General features: G+C 45.1%; 1 protein-coding gene and 1 long non-coding RNA gene across 9 annotated transcripts in view; one reads left to right on the forward strand and one right to left on the reverse strand.

Annotated features, from left to right (window-relative positions):
• Positions 1 to 489: 489 nt before the first annotated feature.
• On the reverse strand, positions 490 to 4,102 carry LOC122437672. The gene is made up of 3 exons (XR_006268386.1): positions 3,984 to 4,102; positions 1,471 to 1,632; positions 490 to 549 (listed from the first exon to the last, which is right to left on the reverse strand). It is a non-coding gene; the product is annotated as an uncharacterized LOC122437672 (long non-coding RNA).
• An 8,035-nt stretch (positions 4,103 to 12,137) lies between these two features.
• The window catches only part of ZNF827 (zinc finger protein 827), a 186,520-nt gene continuing 176,232 nt past the window's right edge, over positions 12,138 to 22,425 (forward strand). For 3 of the 8 annotated variants that reach the window (XM_043485141.1, XM_043485162.1, XM_043485156.1), the window contains exon 1: positions 15,030 to 15,162. In XM_043485141.1, the coding sequence (XP_043341076.1) occupies positions 15,117 to 15,162 (46 nt within the window). In that variant the 5' untranslated portion in view covers positions 15,030 to 15,116. Of the gene's footprint in view, positions 12,801 to 15,009; positions 15,163 to 22,425 lie in introns of those variants that run through there. The other 5 variants (XM_043485170.1, XM_043485146.1, XM_043485114.1 and 2 more) reach the window with 4 other exon arrangements.

Raw genomic sequence — 22,425 nt, forward strand, 5'->3', positions numbered from 1 at the left:
AAGCATGGGGAGTCTAGAAAGCAGAGGTAATATATTCAAACTTTTCCTCTAGTAGCCAAAGAAAATGAAAACTCATCCTCTGGGAATGTAGGGATAGAGCCTGAAGAGGGTTCCGGGAAAAATTTCTTTGAGACCTTGCATTAAAAATTTTTTTATTGAAGTGTAGTTGATTTACAATGTTGTGTGTAGGTATTTGGGCTTCCCTGGTGGCTTAGACAGGAAAGAATCTGTCTGCAATCCGGGAGACCCAGGTTCGATCCCTGGGTCGGGAAGATCCCCTGGAGTGGGGAATGGCTACCACTCCAGTGTTCTTTCATTTTTGGCTGCACCCTGCAGCATGCAGGATGCTAATGCCCCAACCAGGGATCGAACCCACACCCCCTGCGCTGGAAGCCAGAGTCTTAACCACTGGACTGCCAGGGAAGTCCCAAGACCTTGAATTGTAACTTAAAATGCATTTAGAGTTTGGCCCTCATGACAGAGTCTGTGCCACAAGGAACAATTACTGGGCTCACGGCTTCACACACTGGATTCCTTTAAGCCGGTGTCCTAGGGAAAAGACAAGGCTGTCATTACCCATTTTCTAGGAGAAAACCCAAGGTACCTAAAGCATGTTTTAAGTTATTTGAACATTAGATTATGTAACTCTCTGCCAACAAATATTTGGGTGAAAGGAGCATTCCAGAAAGATGGCCATGTTTATTCTGTGACATCTTGTACTTTTGGGCTCCTCTATGTGTATCCCTATTGGAAGAAACAAAAGTATAAGCTATTTGCACTGTTGAAGACGCTGGCATAGAGCAGCTAATACACTTAACTGCCTACAATTTTTAAATTAAAAAAACTTTAATTATGGCAATATATTTCAATAATGCCCAAAGTAAAAAAGAAAAAAAATGAATAGCCCTCTTTATTCCACTGGCTATAATTTTGGGGGAAATAAAAGCATGATGCTACCTTGGGAGATGGGGAACAAGGGAGCAGTTATATTCTGGATGAAGAAAGACTGTGAGCTCCTCCTGTCAGCAAGGGGTAGGTCTGGGGACATCCCTAGCCATCCAGTGGTTCAGACTCCACGCTTCCACTGCAGGGAGCACGGGTTCAGTCCCTGATCAGGGAACCAAGATCCTGCAAACCTCAAAACATGGCCAAAAGGAAAAAAGGAGAGGGTAGTTTTGGTGAGCAGCACAGTGGGTGTTCCGGGGCTAAAAGGAGTGCTGAGAGGGTAAAAAGTCACCAAATATGTGGGAGTGGGGGTAGGAGAAAGGACAGAGGAAATGTAAGGAATGGGTCCTAGAGACAAATATGGCCCACTTGGCAGTTTTGTTTAGGTCACTCAGAATTTATTCAGAGCTCAGAACTGATATGGTCCTAGATTGCAGAGGGTCAAGACTTCCTTTGGGAAAATGATTCTGTTTGCTTTTTTTTCATTTACTGTATCAGTCAACTGAGGCTGCCATAACAACATACCATATACTGGGTGGCTCAAACAAAAGATGTCTATTTTCTCACAGTCCGGGAGACTGGGAGGTCTGAGATGAGGATGCCAGCATGCATGCCCAGGTTCTGGTGAGGACTCTCTTCCTGGCTTGCAGTTGGTTGTCAGGCTGCTGTGTCCTCACATGGCCTTTCCTGAGAAGGAGGAAGAGAGAGACAAAGAGGCAGAGAAAATGAGAGCTCTTTGGTGTGTCTTTCTCAAAGGGCACTAATCCTGTCCTGAGTAACCCAGCCTCATGACTTTATGTAAATCTAATTACCTCCCAAAGGCACCAACTCTAAATATCATCACATTGAGGGCTTCAACATAGAAATTTGGCGGGAGGCAAAATTCAGTTCATAGCTTCTAGTAATTACGTGCCTAATATCAGGCAATTGAGCTCACAAGTGCTCAGTTGCATCTGACTCTACAACCCCACGGACTGTAGCCCACTAGGCTGCTTTGTCCATGGGATCTTTCCAGGCAAGAATACTGGAGTGGGTTACCATTTCCTTCTCCAGGGGATCTTCCCAACCCAGGGATTGACCCTGGGTCTCTTGTGTCTACTGCATTGGCATGCATATTCCTTACCACTAGTGCCATCCGGGAAGCCAATATTGGGCCAGGGTCTATTGTTACCTCTCATGTAGCCTTGTTCCCTGTTCTCAGAGTTCTTGGCTGACCTGGAAAATTTCCATACTTTAAAAACCACAAAAAAAGGTGGTGGGGGGGTTAGTTTCATGGGAAATAGCAAAGAAGGGTTAACTAAAATAAGCCCTGGAGTTCTGTAAATTCTCAGGGTCACGGATAATATCTATTTGCTCACCATGGCATTCCTAATAGTTTGTGTGGTGTTTGGCTCAGAGTAATGCTTATTAAGGGCTTCCCTAGTGGCTCAGATGGTAAACAATCTGCCTGCAATTCAGGAGACCTGGGTTCAACCCCTGGGTTGGGAAGATCTGCTGGGAGCAGGCATGGCAACCCACTCCAGTATTCTTGCCTGGAGAATCACCATGAACAGAGGAGCCTACAGTCCATGGGGTTGTAAAGAGTTGGGCACAATTGAGTGACTAAAGACAATGCTTATTAAATATTTGGGGAATGAATGAAAGGAGCTTGGATCAGTCCAGATTTGGGCAGTGAATGAAATTCACCTCAGATAATTCAAATGATGAGTCTTTAACCAAGGGACTGCTTATCAGGATGTGGGTGAGTTTAGGTTATGGGAATATATGAGGGCTGATGAGGCATCCAGAGGCTGGCAATGATGGAGAGCCATTACCACATCTAAGGCTGAAAAAACAAGGGGAGGAAATAATCTATCCCAAGTTCAGTGATGTCTGAGCTGCACTGTATTCAGGAAGAGATAGAGCTACACTCAGAGACAAGGCATCAAAGCAGGGAGGAAGAAAAAAGAAATATGCCTAACCCTCTGCCCTCCTACCATTTTCCCTCCCACAAGTATACCTCCTATTGGCTGAGCCAACTGTACATCAAGCCGGACAGAGAGGTTGGGTGATATAGTCACTAAAGGTCAGTTCCTAGGGCTTGGAATCTGGCAGGGAGGGAGGAGAATGGAGGAGGCGAAGATGGACAAGCCAGTACAATGTGATCTCAACAGTGAGGTCCATGTCCATCTCTGCTGGTAACCATTCTGGTTGCTTGCAGAGATGACTTTCTTCTTTGTAACAGTGGATGTCTACATGGGAGCTCATACTTGTCTTTCAGGAAACTGGAAACAACATTTCCTGGAGAGAGTACCAGGGCATCTAGGCTTATCCCTTCTCCCTAGACAAAAAGTTAGAGCCTCTTATATAGAATGGATGGACGACAAGGTCCTACTGTATAGCATATTCAATAGCCTGTAATAAGCTATAACAGAGAAGAATGTGAAAAAAATGTACATATTATGTATAACAGAGTCACTTTGCTGCACAGTAGAAATTAACAGAACATTGTAAATCAACTATTCTTCAGTTTTAGAAGAAGCTGGAATCTCTTGGCCTCTAGGGCATGACACCTGGCCCATCTGTTCCTAGGGTTTCTGCCTGATTGATGGCGAGAGATCACTGGTCATCAAATTATAATGTCTATAGCCGCAAGTGAAAGTGGCCTTGAGTAGCGTCTTAAAAGGGTGTGCCTCAGTTTCCCCAGCCATTAAGTGAAAAAAAAAAGAAACGGTTCAAAGAGTCGATGTGAAGATGAATTAGACAGCCCTTGTCGGTAGAGTGTGCCCTCCCCCATCCCTGCTTTGCCATATGTCACTGTGTTGATCTCAGACAGAAATACTGCTGGACAAAACATTTATATTATGCCAAGGCACAACAAAGCTTCTCATAGACACCCTACAAAGAAGCAAAGTCTCTGAGAAGTTGGAATATGTTAAAGATAAAAAAAAGAAAGAAAGAAAAATGCCTGAAGCAACCTAACCTTTCTCTAAAACAACAAATAACCTGGCGCAAAAGGAGCTCGCACCTCCTGGGGTGCAAATTTCTAGAGGCATGACCTTTGGAAATTCAGTAATTCCTGCGATGCCTGGAGTCTGTTTTTCAGGACATCTTCAGCGGGAGCTGTATGGCGGCCAGTCCCCCGGGTCCCTGGTTTCCCACAGTAAAATGTCCGGTGCAGCTCCTCTGTCAGAGTGTAACTCCACACGAACTTGTTAATCCGTTCACCAGAGTCTGTTTACTAAGAGGACACTTGCTGAACCAGTCGGGCTTCAGATGCCAAAACAAGTGTGTGTATTGTGGTTTAGCCATGCTGTTCCTCCCTGTTGTTTTGAGCAATTAGGAGGTATCATTTTTTTTTTGATCCTGAACATTTCACAATGTTCCACTTTCCCCGTGTCCCTTGAATGGGACTCATGAATGCAACGTGGAGGGAGAATGAGGTTTCCAAAGCTGCTGCCATAAGAGGGCCCATTCTTCCAACGTGAAAATGACCCTTTGACCTGCTGTCAGGGAGCTGGGCTGGTGACTCATGGTTTCTGCCTTAAGGGTAATACATTTGCACTGGTACATTGACATCCTTCCAAAGTACCTATGACCCTCACTGAAAGACTTCTGTAAGACAATTAGCCAAGGCCAAGTGTACCATGGGGTAACACGGGATCTGAAGTTGGGCTTCATAAACACTCTCTTCATGATGGTATGAACATTTTATTTTGAAATGTTTATAACATTTCTGCTCAGAATGGGAACTTCCTCTCCTCTGCTTTTATTTTGAAGATTTCCATTTTTTATCAACAGCATCTGTACTCTCTAGGTAGAGTTTATCGCTACGATTTGTGAATTTTTCTTTGCAATTTTAAAAGTTTCTTGTAGTCCCCACAGCTGTCCTTTATTCATATTTAAAAGAACCTTCCAGAAGCTAGCAAAATAATAAATCTAGGCTGAGTTTTCCAGGTACAATATTTAAAGGCACTCAGTTTCCTCATTTTGTGTGTTGCTATATTAAATGCTTGTAAGTTCTTGCAGGTTTACTTAAATCCATTAGGCTGGACAAAGAAGCCATCACATTATCCTATGTTTGAGCTCTACTTTTCTGGAATAGCAGACAGCTGCTAATGAGAATTCAGCTAGATGCATCACCCCCCACTATTTCAGTCCCTCTAAGTTCTTTGTCTGTGAAATACCAGGGATAAACCAAGTGGTCCGCAAGTACCTTCTGGCCACAAAGTTCTGTGATTCTAATTCAAAGCTCTATTTACCTCTTTATTAAAAATAATAAAGTATGAGGTTAAGTGATGGAAGTGAGAGAGCATGTAATAGCTGATTCCCATGGCATTATCATTTGCTGTTTTGTATGAAATGACTTGTAATCCAATAAAAAAGAAATAGCCAATCCTTCAATAACCAAGAAGACACCGCTGAAGCTCAAGGTAAACTGGTCTTTCTGTCAGTGAGATATCTGACTACATAAAATTTGGCAAAATCACAAAAGGATAGAGGCAGATGGGTGTGACTACTGACTACAAAGATAGCAATCATGGAGGAAAGAATATAGGCAAACCCACAGAAAACTTTCTGATTGGTTTCTGCTCCCATTTTATTTGCTGATCACCAACAATCATGAACGGGAAAGTGTTATCATTCTGTTCTGTGCTATTCTTGTAGCAGTAGGCCCTATGATGCTATAGTCTAAGCAGGGCGTTCCTTGACCTGAGAGTTGGGTAAACAACCTTACCGAGAGGCCCTGGGTGGGCGCCCCATGGTGGGAGAAGAAGGTGGCGAGAAGAACCGACTCAAGGAAGACAGACATTGTAGAGACACTGAATCAGAGATGACTGTAGCCAGAGAGGGGCTCTGAGAGAAGCCACAAGGCAAGTCTTGCAAGGAGACAGCAGTATGATTTGAGGCAGGTCAGAGGGTGACTGGGTCACGCAGCAAAGAAGTACATTAAGTGACCAGACAAATCAGCTGGAAAAATGCATGAAAATGGTGGTGGGGGGCAGTTGCTTAGGGGAGTTTTTTAATCCACTGCAGATTAAAAAAAAAAATGAGGCTCAGGGAAGCTAAACTGATAGATACGTTATGAATCCTAGCAATGAGACTTGGGAGACAGGGGCTTAAGATTCAGCTGGGGTTCAAGTTTGGAATAAATAAGGAAAGACTGAGTGACTTAGTCACTATAGGAAGGTAAGAGAAATAAAGATCACAGAGGGCAGAGATCAGGAACTTACTAAATCTAAATATGACTTGCACTCCGAGACGGTGTTGAGTTGGAGAACTATGGGGAAGAAGTTTAAGGGAAAGACCTCAAGCATAAGAATTTGGATGGAAGACCTCCAAAATGCCCAGAAATGTTACCTTTGCCAGGTTCTCTGTCAGATCATGTGCCTGTCCGTCCACAACCTTTGAAAACACGGTGAATCCAAATTGTGACAAAACTTGCTGATCCCAGCGAGGCCCTGGCCTCTTCAGAACATATGCACACATGATAACAAAGGCCTCCCCTTTCTGTGTGTGATGGCTGGTCATTGTCACCAGATACTGATTTATAACATGTGAGGTTCAGGCCAGGAGAGACGCCAGACCCATATCTCTGCCTTGGGACAGCCACTCATTATTTAAAATGTCAGATTTGGAGCACTTTGGGGGTTAAGAGAGTCCCTGCTTTAACTCTTGAGGCAGATAGCTCAGGCCTTGAGAAAGAGAGAGAGGTGATGTTCTTGTCCTAAGGGGTCTGAGATTGGAAGAGGGTTGGGTCCTCTGTTCAGAGTAACCAGCCTCTCCACCCAGCTGAACAACTTGTACCAACAGCACTTGGTGAATACCTACATGTCCTCTATGAAGTGAAGTGAAAGTCGCTCGGTCGTGTCCGACTCTTTGCAACCCCATGGACTATACAATCCATAGAATTCTCTAGACCAGAATACTGGAGTGTGTAGCCTTTCCGTTCTCCAGGGGATCTTCCCAACCCAGGGATCAAAGCCAGGTCTCCCGCACTGCAGGAGGATTCTTTTCCAGCTGAGCCACAAGGGAAGCCCATGAATACTGGAGTGGGTAGCCTTTCCCTTCTCCAGGGGATCTTCCAGACCCAGGAATCAAACTGGGGTCTCCTGCATTGCAGGCAGATTCTTTACCAACTGAGCTATGAGGGAAGCCTGCCCTCTATGATAGTTCATTTTATGTGTCCATACAACTGGGTGGGCTAAGGGATGCCCAGATAGCTGGTATTATTAATACTTCTAGGTGTGTATGTGAGGGTGTTTCCAGAAGAAATGAGCATTTGAATCCATAGACTGAGTAGAAAAGATTGTCTTCACCAGCGAAGGTAGGCATAGTTCAACCCACAGAGGGCCTGAACAGAACAAAATGGCAGAGGAAAGGCAAATTCAGTCTCGCTACTTGAACTGAAACATCCCTCTCCTCCCGACCTTGGACACTGCAGCTCCTGGTTTTCAGCCTTTTGAATTCAGTTCTCAGGCCGTTTGCCTCTGACTGAATTATACTATTGGCTTACCTGTTCTCTGTCTGACAGTTGGCAGGTCATGGGACTTCTTGGCCTCCATAACCTCATGAGTCAATCTGTAATAAATAAATAAGTAAATGAATGAATGAAAAAGTGTGTGCTCAGCTGCTTCAGTTGAGTCCCACTCTGTGTAACCCTGTGGACTGTAGCCCTCCAGGCTCCTCTGTCCATGGGATTCTCCGGGCAAGAGTACTGGAGTGGATTGCCATGCCCTCCTCCAGAGGCTCTTCCTGACCTAGGGATCACACCAGTGTCTCATGCGTCTCCTGCATTGCAGGCAAATTCTTTTAACTGGGTTTTCTCTGGAGAATTCTAATACATCCTCTCTGCATTTCATGAGAAATCACATAAGAGAAGCCAGTCTTGGGACCCACAGAACCAACTTTCATTTCCTGAAGATAAGAGGGCTTCATTTTTTCAGAAGTGTATCATATTTACAATTGGGTTTGGAGACAAGTAAAATACCCATAGAATTTCTTTTGTCCCTTAATTGTATCTCAACTTATTTCTAGGGCAGTGGTTCTCAAACTTTCTGGAATTAGGGATCTTTTATATGCTTAAAATTATTGAGGATTCCAAAGAACTGTTGTTTATGTGGGTTATGACTTGATATATACTACATAACAACTGTGGAACTTCTAAAATAGTTATTTATTAATTCCTATATAATGACAACAATAAGTGTAATTCAAGTTAACACATTCTTATGAAAAATATATTTTTCAAGACAAAAAAAATTAGTGAAAAGAGTGGCATTAGTTTACATTTCTGCAAATCTCTACAATGTGTGGCTTACTAGAAGACAAGCTGGATTCTCCTATCTGCTTTTGCATTCAATCGGTTGTGATATGCTGCTTTGGTTAAAGATACACAAGAAGACAATCAAGCCTCACACAGATATGTAGTTGAAGAAAGGAGGAAGATTTTAATAGCTTTTTCAGATAATTGTAGATATTTTTCTTTGATGTAACACTAAAACTTCATGAGTGGTAGTTTCTTAAAAGTTACTGACAGTGTGAAATTTGAAACCACGTCAATGACCTTTTTACACTGTTAAGTTAAAATCCTTTGGTTTATCTTGTACTTTAAATAGATCTTTACTACAATATGATTTTGCAACATCATGTATTGGTCATTTGGAAAATACTGAGTTCTTCAGTTCTTCCAAAAGGTTGACACAATATCAAAAAGTCACATTCATTAATATCACTATGAATCTCATCAGGGAAGTCTATATCAGGAAGCTGTTGAAAGTCACAGTGATAGACACAGTTGTCTAAAATTCTAATTTTCACTCCTAACTACAAATGTTATCATTACCAAAAAATATCATGAATTGTTTTCTTTGAAGTTACAGGCTCATTTCATTCATTTTTGGAGAAATACTCAAGTCTGGATAATCACAGTTTGTCAGTCATTCTTTCAAGTAAAAATAATATTCCATGGAAAAAGCAGCTATATCAAACCATCTCAAGAGTGATTTTCCTTGAGATAACAATGTACTTCAGTGTGCAGCACAAGTACTTTATATGTACCTAACATTCTGTCACAAAGAATATATTTAAAAGTCTTGCACTCAAGGGTTGAGATTTAATAAAATTAATAACTTTTACTGCTCCATCAAGGACATTCTTAAATGAACCTCTTCTCTTTTCTCTAAGTGAAGAAGAGAATGACCACTGATACAACACATTTTTGTGTCATTGTCTTGATTTGAGCTGCTAAGTTGCCAGCATTTTATTACCATTGCTTTTAAGCATCAGTCAACACAGATAAAAGGGCAAATAATATTCTGAAAAGAGTTTTGATCTCAGGGACTTCTCTAGCCCACACATTATTCTAGGGAGGGTGCTCCCCTGTCTACCACCCTTAGGAATATTTGGGGAAGGATAGAATTACTCCTAGGAGAGAGAGTGTTTATGAAACATCGTCTTAGAATGTACAATTCTGAGAAAATCCATCTTAATCTTACATTTGAGAGGTGATAGAGATGGAGGTAGAGAGAGTACTCTAATTATTAAGATAAAATATGCTTTCAAAAGCTTGGGCCACAAGGGTGAATCATATAGAATATTACAACTTGATGACCATAGTCAACAGTAATCCAAGTTCATGGGAAAAGGCATCCAAAAGGTACATATTTCCCGAATTATTTATCCACTTGATTTTGAAATCCATTATAGTAACCTCCAGCTATTTATCTTCCTAATATTTTTAGGTTAGTCAAATGCTAAAATTAGTTTGTGTTCCCTAAACATCTAGGCTTTGAGGGGGAGATGCAGGGCCCTTGAAGGGTGCTTTGTAGCCGAGATTCCAAGCTGAGATTAAAACATAAGTTGTTCTGTCCTTATTTCCATTTTCTGTTGCTGTGAGCTACTTCAAATGATTTTTGGAAAGAGGCAGAGGTATGAACAAATTCAATTAAAATGGTTTTGGCTGTTGATAGAACACCTATATAATTAAATGTTGATAGCATTTGTCTGCATGCCTTTAAAAGGTTGCAGGAAATGTACTCTACTTTGAGGAAAGGCCTAAAGTGTGTTTTCTTTTATAAGGTACTAAGCATGGGGTCGCAAAGACTCAGACACGATTGAGTGACTGAACTGAACTGAACTGAACTGAAGCATTGGAAAGAGCTGGCAATTCAAAAAGAGGTGATGGTGTGTCTGTACAGAGTGATAGTCCTCCATAGCTCAGCTACAGGCTTGGAGTGAGCAGTGGTGAAGTGCTGTGACCATTCTGCTGATCTTGTGTTAGGTCAAGAGATGCTACATGTTCAAGGCAATGAGTCGATGTAAAAATTTATCTAATTTACCATTCATATACTAATATCATGCCCAATGCTACCAATGGTAGTCAAAAATCATGGCCTACGTTGAATTTTATCTGGGTTGGAAGATAGTTCTACTTCAAGTTGGAACTTGAAGAGACTTAACTACCAGTTTGTTGCTGTTTAGTCGCTTAGTTGTATCCAATTCTTCAGACCCCATGGACTGTAGCCTGCCAGGCTCCTCCGTCCATGGGATTTTCCAGGCAAGAATACTGGAGTGGGTTGCCATTCCCTTCTCCAAGGGATCTTCCCAACCCAGGGATTGAACCCGAGTCTGCAAGCTCATCAGTTCACTTAAGCCAATATTCAAGTAAGAGTTGGTTTAAGCACTGATGCTCCATTTCAAACCTGACTGCTCTCTGTTTGGCTTTAGATTGAATTCAAGCAGGTGTTTCAAAACCTGCTTCACATAGCATTACTTGTCACTGGGAAGCTAGGTCTTTCGGGGGAGCTAGCAGTGAGAGTTTCATCCTGAGATTTCACTATCAATGAAAAACATCTTTTGGGAGATAAAACACTTTTTAAGCTTCTCTAAGAAAACTGTGCAATACGAAAGCTTATTGTTATTCTTGAAGGGGTGTTTATAGAATTACCCCCATCACTGTCTTGAACACCACTCCAGTTGTGAAAACTCAGTCAGAACCTCAAAGAGGCGTTATCTATCCATGTAAGCGTATGGAGTGTCATTTTAATGTTCTGTGTCTTTGCCGTGCCTCCACCTTCTTTGATGAAAAAGTCTATTTTAAAATTTGTAAGAAAATATTTAACATAATAAGATGATGAGTCAGAGGCTTTAAAAAGCTAAAAAGGGAAGATGTAGTTAAATAATGCACCTTTTTTATTTTTTCGCTACATCTGACTCATGACATATAATGTATTCTGCTAAGTTCAAAGTTTTCTCTTACAAAGAGAGTTTTATGAAACAACTCTTCTTCAGACCGTTTTTTACTTCAATTATAGTAGCAGATTTTGGAGTTTAAATCATTAACAACCTCTGAGTGAACTTTTATCCAAATGACTGCAAGTCACAAAGAGAACAGTCCTCTTTCACCAAATACCTTTTGTGCTGGAGTGAGACCCATCCTTTTCTATTTTTTCCCCTTTATGTCTCTCTTTGAAGAAAGATGTGTGATTTGTAAAGTAATGAAAGTATGTATCAGTTAATGAAAACTGCTATATTGAGCTCATAATGCAAACTGGAATTGCTTTAGGGTAAGCTTCACACACCTCCATTATAGTAGGGAAAAAAGTAAATTTCAGAAGTCAAGATTGTTGTGTGCACTGTAGGAGTATCATGTAGCAGTTAAATCAAACATCAGGGGTGACCTAATCTTATTTATCCCCCCTTTGTCAAGAAGCTGTAATTTTCATTTAGGCATTTTCCAGTTTTAACTCCACTGGACAGTTCAAGACCGGGCGCGTAGTCCATCCACCTAGTTACTGATTTCACCATATGTTATCTTTTTATTCTCGTTATTTTTATTGGAACGTTTTTGGAGACTGCGTGGAAGACTGTCACCTCCACAGACTTCAGGTGATGAGGTGAGAGAGCAGTTCTTTGAGTGGCAAAAGCCTGAAGAATTTTTACACAGAACAAAATGTAGTTTAATCAACAAAAAGAAAGTTAAGAGAAACCCCTTTTTTCCTCTGGAAAAATCAAGAAGAATAATGAACTAATCTTCGTTTCAAGAGTGGGAAAAACTTTTTCTCCCCCTAGATCTGGCGAGTAGCGGGATAAATTCGCAGAAGTCCATCCCACCCCCGCACGCGCGCCCCCCATTCTTTCCAGACAGAGCGATTGCAAATCCCAGGCTGAGTCCGTCCTGGGAGCCTTAGGGCACCTTCCTCTTTGCTGTGTGTGTGTGCGCGTGTCTAGCTCTCGCTCTTTCCTTCAGTCTGTGCCTCTGTGTGTGTGTGTGAGTGTGTGTGTGTGACAGAGGGAGAGAGAGCGCGAGAGGAGAGAGAGAGCGAGAAAAAGAGAGAGAGAGAGCAAGAGAGCGAGCTGTGAGCTGTGCTGCCGCCGCCGCTGCCCTTTGATCCCGACATTAGTGTTAGGGGCTCGGAGACACAGCGCGGCCATAGGCGCCGCCGCACCGGCACTCATTTATTTATACCTCCCATCACACACGCGAGCACAGGGCATGCACACACACTCACACCTATTAGATCTGTTTCCATTGAAGAATATTACGCTCGGGGACAAGCCAGGTGCACGACCGAAAAATTAAAAAAAAAAAAAAAAAAGGGAAAAGAAAAAAAAAAAAAAAAGAAAGGAAAGAAAAGAAGAAAACCCCTCTTCTGGCTCCAGGAAACAAGCTTCAACCCATTGCACACACCGGAGAGAAGGGGTTTCCCCCTGCCCGCCCGCCCGCCCCCCAACTACCTCCCCGCTCCTGCCAGTGTCTGCCTCTCTGCCCCCACGGGGGTTTATTTGATCTCACATTAACCAAGGAGGAGAATGTGAGAAAAGGGGGAAAATGCCCAGGAGGAAGCAGGAGCAGCCCAAGCGCCTTCCCTCACGTAAGTCATCCCTTCTCCACCTCCTCTCGTGCCATTTTCTCGCCCTCCCTCTCCTCTTTCCTCTCCGCAGCCTCCTCCGTTGTTTTCTGCATTAGTTTAGGGTTACAGAGGTGAAACCGACAAAGACACAGCCCGGGTTACTCCTCGCTTAGGTCTATGCTGAGGCAGCCATGTTGGTGATGATCAGCTCCGTGCCCTTTCTATTCTCTCTCTCTTTTTCTTTCTTTCTCTCACCCCCCTCTTTTTTTCCTTGCGATCGGGCTTTTTTCCCCTTTCCCTCCCCCTCCCCCTCCTCACTCCGGGTGGCTGGGGGGAGGGGGCAAGAGACGGGAGGAGGGGAGTAGTGTGGATGCCGGGTTTTTTTTTTTAATCGGGGGGTGGAGGGGAGGTGGGAGAGGTTGGAATCTTTAAAAAAAAAAAAAAATTCCTTGCGGATCCCCGGTGCCCGAAGGTGCGGGGGTCGGGGCGCGCGGAGGGCTGGGGGGCCGTGACATGGCGTTTGGGGGTGTCGGAGCGAGGGCGCGCGGCCGCCTGCCGGGGACGGGATCCAGGGAGAGGTCCGTCTCCGGCTAAAGGTTGCGCCGGGGTTGGTCGGCCCCGGAGCCGCCGGCGGCAGCGGCGGCGGCTGGAGCAGGAGGAGGCGGAGGTGGCGGCGGAGGAGGGGAGTCGGGGGCGGGCGAGGCGGGAGCGGCGAGGAGGGTGTGGGGGCACCGCACACAAACACACGGGTACACACGCGCCGCCGGGCGGCTGCTCCCGCGGCGCCGGGGCGAGGGGGCGCGCCGGGGCGCGGGGCGGCCGGGCGGGGGGCGAGGCCGGGCAGCGGCGGGCGGATGTGGGGTGCGGGAGCTGTGCCGAGGCGGAGGCAGGAGGCAGGGCGGCTCGCGGCGCGCGAGGTCCCTGCAGAGCCGAGGGGAGGGAGGAGCAGGGCTCCTGGCCGCAATAAAATGCGGGGTCAGTCGGAGCAGACGGAGCCGGGCGAGACTCGGGCTCTCAGACCCCCCTCCCCGGCGAGCCTGAGCAGAGTCCAGGACTAAAGTGCATCGTAGCCCTCCCCGGCTGCAGCCACACACACCAACTGGAGACACACACCCGCCGGCACGGCCCGGTCCCCGTCCCCTCCTCCACCCGCGCCCCCGGTCCCTCTCCGCCCTCCCTCCGGCTTTTCTTTGCGAGTCTCTTAACTTTTCCCCCACTCCCTCTCCAGCTCAACCCCCCACCCCCCACCCCCATCTTTCTCCGCTTTGAGTGTTCCGAGATGCTGCTAAAGCTAAAAGTGAAGGAGAAAGAAGCAACTAAAAATATCCCCCGGGGCCGCCCGGCTCCTTGAATGCAGGGAGGAGGGGGCAGGGGAGAAGGCGTGGGGCGGGGTGACGGGGAGGAGGGGACGCCGGAGGCGCCGGAGGGAGGGGTCGGGGGAGACGGAGGGTCAATTTCTCTTCTCTTCCCCCCTCGACCCCCCCCCCACCCCGCACTGCTCCCCTCTCTCGGCGGTTTGGCGCTGCTCGGAGCCCGATCCTGCAAAACCCGGGCTGGGGGCGGGAGCGGAGCCGGAGCGCCCGCCCGCCGGGGTGTCAGGCCGACGTGGTCGGTCACCTGAAGTTCACGGAGGGTGGGGGAAGGGTTAAGGTTATGGTGTCTCGGGCTCGGGTTGTGTGAGCGTGTGCGTTTCCGCTGCAGACAGGCAGCGCGATCGATCTCCCCCTCGCGAAATCTCCGCGGCGGTGCCGGCCCGGGGGGACGGGCAGGGGGCGCGGGTGACTCGGGCCGGGCGCCCCCCGGCGCCTCCGTGTCACCCGGGCCGCGGCCGAAGTGGCGAGCAAGGGCACTTGCAGGCAGCCCGCTCGGCAAACATTCCTCTTTCTTTCCCCTTCCCGGTACGCAGGAGTCGACGCACAGAGCTTGGGTTGTGCTTTTTTTCCCCTTCCTTTAAAAAAAAAAAAATGCCCCTGTGCAGTCCTTTCTTCGCCTGCCCGCTAGAGGTTCTGAGGATAATATCACATATGTAATATATATGCACATAAAATCGTTCGCAGGCGGCTGCGTGTGTCGGGAAATTTTGTGCGAGGGAAGCAGGCGGCGGAGTCGGGGAGGGCGAGTTGGGAGGCTCCGCGCCGCGATTCACAGAAAACTCGCAGCAGTTGGTGGAAGTGTGTGCGTGCACATGGCCGGCCCGCCGCGCTTCCCAGCTCTTTTCGGGGGCGCGTGGGGGCAGGGACGGGAGGCAGGAATCCTGGGGAGGGGGGCGGCGGTCGGGAGAGGCTTGCCCTGCTCGGACAAAACGGGCTTCAGTGTTCTCTGCGAACTTGCCCTTAGATGGCAACTTTGGGCGCTGATGAGCTGGTGTGCGAAAACCAGGGCGGTGAGGTTATTTGGTCATTTTCCTTTCTTCTCTCCTTAAAAAAAAAAAAAAAAAAAAAATCTTGGCGGGGTGAGAGGGAGGGTAGGAGCGGAGAAGGGATTTATCTGTTCAGTGGTGACGGAGATGGAACGCCTTCCCTCCCGTTGTGGGTACTGCAGCCGGGCAGCTGCAGCCTGCCCTGCTGGTGACCTTGACCCTGACCTCGTGCGACTACCCTCTCCGTCTGAGAGGAAATTCAGGCTCCATTTTAGCTCGTGTGTTGGGTGGGCCTCTCCAGGGCGCCGGGGCCTGGTGATTGAGTTAGATTTTGCCAGTGGGCTCTCCCACCCACCCAGTTTTCTAATTGAATACTGTTATACACTCGGTTTAAAGGAAAAAAAAAAAAAAATCAACTCCTTCTCCCAGTCACATAAAGCGACTTTTGCCGAAGTAAAAAGCAATTACCTTTTGGAAACACCGTAAAAGTGCCTCCAGTTTTTAAAGAGAAGCCCAATTTGTGATGCTTTTTTCCCACTTACCTTTGCTTTGAATGGATTTTTGTGGATGTGTGCAGCCTGTTTTAAGCATGGTTTACACATGTTTTGTAAGCAGTTTGCATTTGAGCTGAGAGCAGTTTCTGGGCAAATGGTGTATTTTGCAATTCAGACAGTAACCCCAGACTGCCTTAAGTGCTGAGTGAGTGCTGAAGGAACTTGTAGTGAGGTGGACTTTGGTAAAATTAGTGTTCATTTGTGTTTAGTGTAGAATATAATCGTAGTCCTAAATTCTGGTGTGACTGCTAAATTCTTTGTTTATTTGTGTGTATGTGGGGGAGGGAGGGTGTCAGGATTTTTCTTTCTCTGGAGAACCGTTTTGAATCAAAGTTAAAATATAGTGAGTTGGGGATGGATTGCCCTAATAGAAGTCATCATGAGTTTTTAAGAAGTTATGTAGAGGCAGACTTCGCATTTCTCCATAGAAGAAAGTAGTGATGTGAGTAGTTTCAGGGTGAGAAGGGTCAGAGGGGGATGAGATGGGAAGGAACTGCTTTTGAAACCAAAGAGCCTTCTGAGTAAATACAGGTGCTTAAGAGCTACTATTGATAGAATGTCTTTAAAATTTAGAGAACCTGTAAACACATTTAAGAAACTCACGTTAGAATTACAAGAAAAAGAAACTTGTGGTAACTACATCTCTAGAAAATTTAGAATGCTTTCTACTTCCTCTTAGGTAACCCCCGCCACCATGCTTCTGTTTCCCTTCCCTGTGAATCATTGCTACGAATAAACTCTTTCTGTGTGTTATTAAATATGATAGTAGCCAACCACAGTGTGAATCTACAAAGCCCAGAGTCCTCCCACTGTATAGCACAGACACCAGGGAACCTGGAAGTTCCAACCTCGAGTAGATTAGTCCTGGAAATCCAGACTAGCAGTTGGTATTATCTGATACCAAGTCTGGGGTGAGCCTCAGCCTCTGGCACGGAGTCCCAGCAATTCCCCAGGCTGGGCTTCGGCCTGCTAAGGTTTCCTAGCTGCTTCTGTTCAGCTAGACACCCATGGGACCATTCAGAACCGAATTAGCTTTGGGGAATGGGTGAGCCTTTAACCTGACACTACTAACCTAAGCGTTAGATTTCTGATTTAAAATTCTGCACAGTCCTTTCCTCCTGGGCCTCCGAAGTAAGTGTATGTGAGGGTTCGTTTTTTTCTGTTAGATGGGCCTCATACATGGGCAGAAAAACAAACGGTCTGTCCTGTAGAATTGAATGGTGATCTTACTGGCTGTGAGTGAAAAAGGTGAGTTGGACTAGGTTTCAGAGGTGACCCCAAACCAAGGGTGTTAAACTCTTTTTGAGAAGTGGCTCTCAAAATTATTATTCAAAACAAGGCCTTTATTTCTTGGCCTAGAGCAGTGATTATCGTTTGGGGATTTAAATATGACTCTGCTGCGATTGATGGCTCTTTTACAAAAGTTCTTTCCATTAACAGGGTCCAATACCGTGTCCTGGAGGTCCTTGGAGCTATATCATGTGCTTATCTTTAGCAGAATCCCCAAACTGAAGAGTTTAAAAATGTTTGTCAGCCTAAGAAAGCGGAAGAGAGGGAAACTGACACAGTGACTATTGGCCAGGCCTGGGGCTCAGCCCTTTGTGAACATTATTCCATTTGGGATCACAAACTGGAGAGGGGTGTGTTGGTTGCATCTGTAAATCCTTTGACCGTTGGTGCCATCAGCACTTTTAAGATTTCCTCATTAGCTTCAACTTACCCCTAAACGTGCACACGTTTAGACCCTGTTCTGTTTATTGCTGGAAAGCTGCCCAATGCCTATTCCCAAGGGGGAGCACAAAGGAAAAGTTCATAAAACAGTTGTTTTGTTATTCCAGTATTTTCACTGTTTACTCAGTTGCGGGTCAAGACCAGAACAGGTTATTGTGTTTGTCATGAACAAAACTTTGTAAAAATTCTTTCTTGCCTTCTCGTAAAATTGGGAAGCAAAATGACTAAAAAGCAACAGGATGCCTTATTGTTATATTTTTTGTGTCTTTGTATGTCTCTTGAAAGACAGAAGGTTGAATCTTTCCCTTACTTATTCTTACTAAATTTTTTCAGTAACCAGACAATACCTCCTGACTAGACAAGGGCCATGGGGAAATTTTCTGAATCTGAAAGAGTAAAGTCTTTCACTGTGGATGATTCTGCAACACCACAAAGCAGGCTTGCCTGATTCTAGGCAAAAATGACCATCTGTTCTTCTATGTATTCCTCATACAGTAAGTAGGTCCACTGAGCTTTGCTGCTAAAAGTGAGGAAGATAGCTCAAAATTGGGTTCCTTCTAATGCTTCAAAATAGTTTCTAATAAAAAAAATTGATTTTTAATTTGTCTATGTGTTGCCATCTCGTGCTGGGGATGACACAGCTGGTGTGAATTGATAAGTCTCCTGCACCAAGTGTTAATAAATCACGTTGGGGAAGTATAAATTGGACAGCTTTTGGCCAGTGTTAAAGCTTGCTGTGCATTTGAGGTTTTAGAGTCTTTGAATGGCCTGTTAGGAGAGTTCCTAGGGAGGTGTGGAAAATCTTCATCTCGCGAGGCTTATAAAATTAGATGGACAAAAGCCATAGAGACAGCCAAGGGATTGTGTTGTGTTGGTGGAGTAACCAGGCAGGCTTCTTCTGGTGTTAAAAGTTGGCTTTAATTAATTAATGTCAAGATATCCTTATAGGAAAGACCGGATTTGAAATGGGGGGGAGGGGGCGGTAACCCCGGCTGGTGGTAAACCCATTTATTTAGTAATCCCAGTAGTTGAGATTGTGTCTGAATGATTTTGTTTCCCCAAAGAGAAAAACTCAGCCAGTATCACAAAGCCTGGCCATTTCATGCAAAGTGGTGTCTTTGGACTCAAAAGATGACAAGACGCAGAGGAAATGATGGTGGAACCCCGATTGTCACAGCGTAAAAAGCTCTCTTGGTTTCTGTGACTGGTCAATAACGCCCTTTGTGAACGCTGAGGGCAGCTTAGTCCTGGGAGGAGGTTGATACATCCTTTTGCCGTCCCCTTTCCAAGTTGCCATGTCTCTCCTCCACTCTTCTTTTTTGAATATCTGCGGGAGTCTTAGGAGAGGAGGATGGGGAAACAGACACAACAGGCTGGAAGCTTCTGTCTCTGTTCTGAGTGATGTATTAGTAATTTTCTATAATTTAATCAGACTGATCGCAGAACAAGGTAATGAGAGTGTGACCTACAAAATAGGACTTTTGGGGGCATGAAAGGCTTTCCAGAATAAGGTTTTTCACAAGACCGTGAGCTTTGTGGTAAAGGAGTGGATTTTCAGTTTCCTCTTATCCGAAAGAAATGCAGACCAGGCCTAGTGATGGTAAGACATGTGGTTTTGTTTTTGCTTTTCTTCCTCAGATTTCGTTCCCATTTTGGCCTAGTAAAGGCACTCTAGAATCACATTTTAGAGATGCAGATTGTCAGTGAAGTCGCTGTGTCCTGTTTCTTTTTTTTTCTTATTTTTTTAACCTTGCTGGCATGTGGGATCTTAGTTCCCCACCCAGGGATCGGACCTGCGCCCCCTGCAGTGGAAGGCACAGTCTTAACCACTGGACCACCAAGGAAGTCCCTCTGTGCCCTGTTTCTGATGGGCTCTTTTCTATTTCCTGCTTTCTAGGTGTAGCTCAGTAATGCATGCCATCTAGGGCCATGTGTACAAAATATTTTATGGTTCCTGGTAACCGAAATGTCTTTTGTCATATTTTATAAGAAACTAAGCACAGACCTTAGAAATAGCTAAGAGACTTGATGGACTGAAGTTTCTAGCCTCTTTCCCCTTTCTGTTTAGGAGCAAGTTTTGTATTTTTATGCTCCATCTGTAAATTACCCTTTTATGATATTAGAGAATAGTATATGTGACTAGGTGCTGAAGCAGGGCCTCTCAGGTGGCTTTATCATTCCTCAAGGACCCACCTTGGGATAGAATCACTGTAGTTACCAGGTAGTTTCATAAATTAAAATCAGACTTTGGCTTGATACTGATCTTTAGCTTCCTGGGTACATACTGCTGTTTACTTTGTAAAAGTCAGCCTCACTGCGTGTACATACACACACACACACACACACAGGCTGCACTGTAGCTAATTTTATAAAATGTACAGTGATACACGCCCACGGTCTGAAATCAGCATGAGGCCTTTAGCCACCCTGTTTTTCACAGACTGACCCAGGGTTATATTAAATGCAGCCGATTCTGTGTGCCTAAAAAGGATATTGTTTCCAGCCGGCCATTCCCTTCTTATTAAAAAACAAACCTCCACCACCGAAGCTCTCCCTCTCGGGTTCTGAAATGACTAAGACTTAGGTGCTCTTTGCTTCTGTTTTTAAGAAAAGTCCAAATTCAGCCAAGTTCGGTCTCCCGACAAGGAAGGAGGCTTCTCCGAGGCTGGGGCCTGAAAAAGCAGGCTCCAGAATAATCCCTGTGTCTGTCTCTTTCTCTTCCTTGTAATTTCTCCATGGGTCAGAAAAGTGGTTAGATCCCATGAGAAGTGAGGTGTGGGGGGAAAGGACGAGGGATGAGAGAGATCTGTATCTCCCATTGGATTGTTTTGAGTGCTCTGGAGAGGTTGGCTTTCCAAGCGGACTGGAGAAGGCCAGGGAAGGTGATCTTTTCCATGATTGATCAGCAGCAGCCTGCTTATCTATGCTTTTGAAACAAGCTACTGTACTTGAGGAGTGTGATAGATTTTTCTAAAGTTACACGGGGCGAGTGTCTTGGGTTGTCTGCTGGTGTGTTTTTAAAAGCTTGTGTTGTTGTTTTGTGACCAGGGGGGAGAAATACCGTGCGATTTGTCCTCCTTGCCCTAGGTCTCCTGTAGACAGTGGGCTTCCTGGTGGCTCAGCAGTAAAGAATCTGCCTGTGATGCAGGAGATGTGGGTTTGATTCCTGGGTTGGGAAGATACTCTGGAGGAGGACATAGCAATCCACTCCAGTATTCTTGCCTGGGAAATCCCAGGTACAGAGAAGCCTGGTGGGCTACAGTCCATGGGGCTGCAAAAGAGTCGGACACGACTTAGCAACTAAACCACCAATAGCACTGTCTACTGTACATCTTAAGAGAAACAAACAAACAAGCAGGGACTGAACATGCTTTTTAAGGTCACAGAGTAGAAATCCAGTGTACAGCCTCTGGCAGCAGCTTGTTTAGATTCAACCTCTGCTGCTTACTAGCTGTGTGACCTTGGGCAAATTACTTAACTTCCCTGTTCCCTGGTTTCTTCATCTTTCAATAATGACAACAGTTCCTATATCACAGGGATATTGTATGAATAATTGAATACATACAGAAGTATCAGTATTATGTGCACACACAAAACCATACCTTATTAGTGGCTGCTTTGTAGAAAGAGCTCAAGAAGGATTCGCTATTATTAAGTATATGAAATAAGTGTTAATTTGCATAGCCTGTGATTAGACTATAGATATTTCTGACTCAGAATTTTTTGGTGATGTCTGTATTTATTATTCTTTTTAAGAAATTCTCCATGTACCTCGTACAGTAATAATATGACACGGTAAAATTCTTTTATAAGGCTGTATAATAGGGCTTGACAAGTGCTTGTTTCACAGGCCAACAATATTACTTTAAGCTTTTACTAGGGGAACAAGTTCTTCTGTGTGCATGATTTGACCTGAATTATATCTCAATTGTGTAATAATCATATGAATTATGACTGAGCTTTACTATAAAGTGAGGATAGTAAATCCATGTTCCCAGACTTAGGCTGAGATTCAAATGAGAAAATAGGTGTTTAATAAAAGTTCATTTATCCATTGACTTACCAGTAAGTCCACCAATTAAAACTACCCAGGGGAAATTTCTGTTGGGTTTTCCATGTGTCACACAGCTAATAGTTCACATTTTGCACAAAACAAAGGGAAGACAGGGTCTGCTGTTTCTAATTGCAGAGAACCAAGCCAAGAGGACACATTAAGTGAATTTTATTATTTAAACCTTTTTTTAGTTTTCTCTTGGAGCATAGTTGATGAACAGTGTTGTGTGAGTTTCAGGTGTATAGCAAACTGATTCAGTTATACACATACATGTATCTATTCTTCAAAAGTTTTAGAAGAAAGGTTGGGGTATGTGTGTGTGTGTGTATATATGTGCTATAGATGACATTAGAGGTCACAAGCTACTGGCCTCCTGGTATGTTTTGCCTCGTACAGTATGTTCAAAACTCAAGGCAGCATTTGGAAATAGGCGGCTTCACATGCAAGTCCAGGCTTCCAGCTTCTTCTGAAACTTGGACGAGTCAGCGGCGCGGGCCACCTCCCCACGTGGCCACAATCTGCTGCGTTCGGTGGCGGCCGTCTCCCTTCCTTGGCGTGTGCTCGGCAGGCTGCCACAGTTCCCACCCCAGGGCTTCCGTGTCCCTGCCTGCGTGTACACCTGCCCGCCCCTGCCGAAGCGTCTTACGTCCTGGCCCCTGCAGGCGTTTGGATTAGAAATTGTTCTGTATTCCCCAGTATTGTGTGATCTTTTATGTCATCGCCGAGGCCAGGATTCTGTCAACCTCATCTGATGGCAATATCAGGAAGCTGCCAGGGGTGGGAATTTAGATCCTGCTACCAATTTCCCAATTCTCATCTCACCCTCCCCACCGACCCACGGGTCAAATAGATAGCTAGTAGGAACCTGCTGTGTAATGCAGGGAGCTCAGCTGGGTTGCTCTGTGATGACCAAATGGGTGGGATGGGGGTGGGGGTGGGAGGGGGTGT

This window comes from Cervus canadensis, chromosome 1 (assembly GCF_019320065.1).
Source record: "Cervus canadensis isolate Bull #8, Minnesota chromosome 1, ASM1932006v1, whole genome shotgun sequence".
Lineage (NCBI taxonomy): Eukaryota > Metazoa > Chordata > Mammalia > Artiodactyla > Cervidae > Cervus > Cervus canadensis.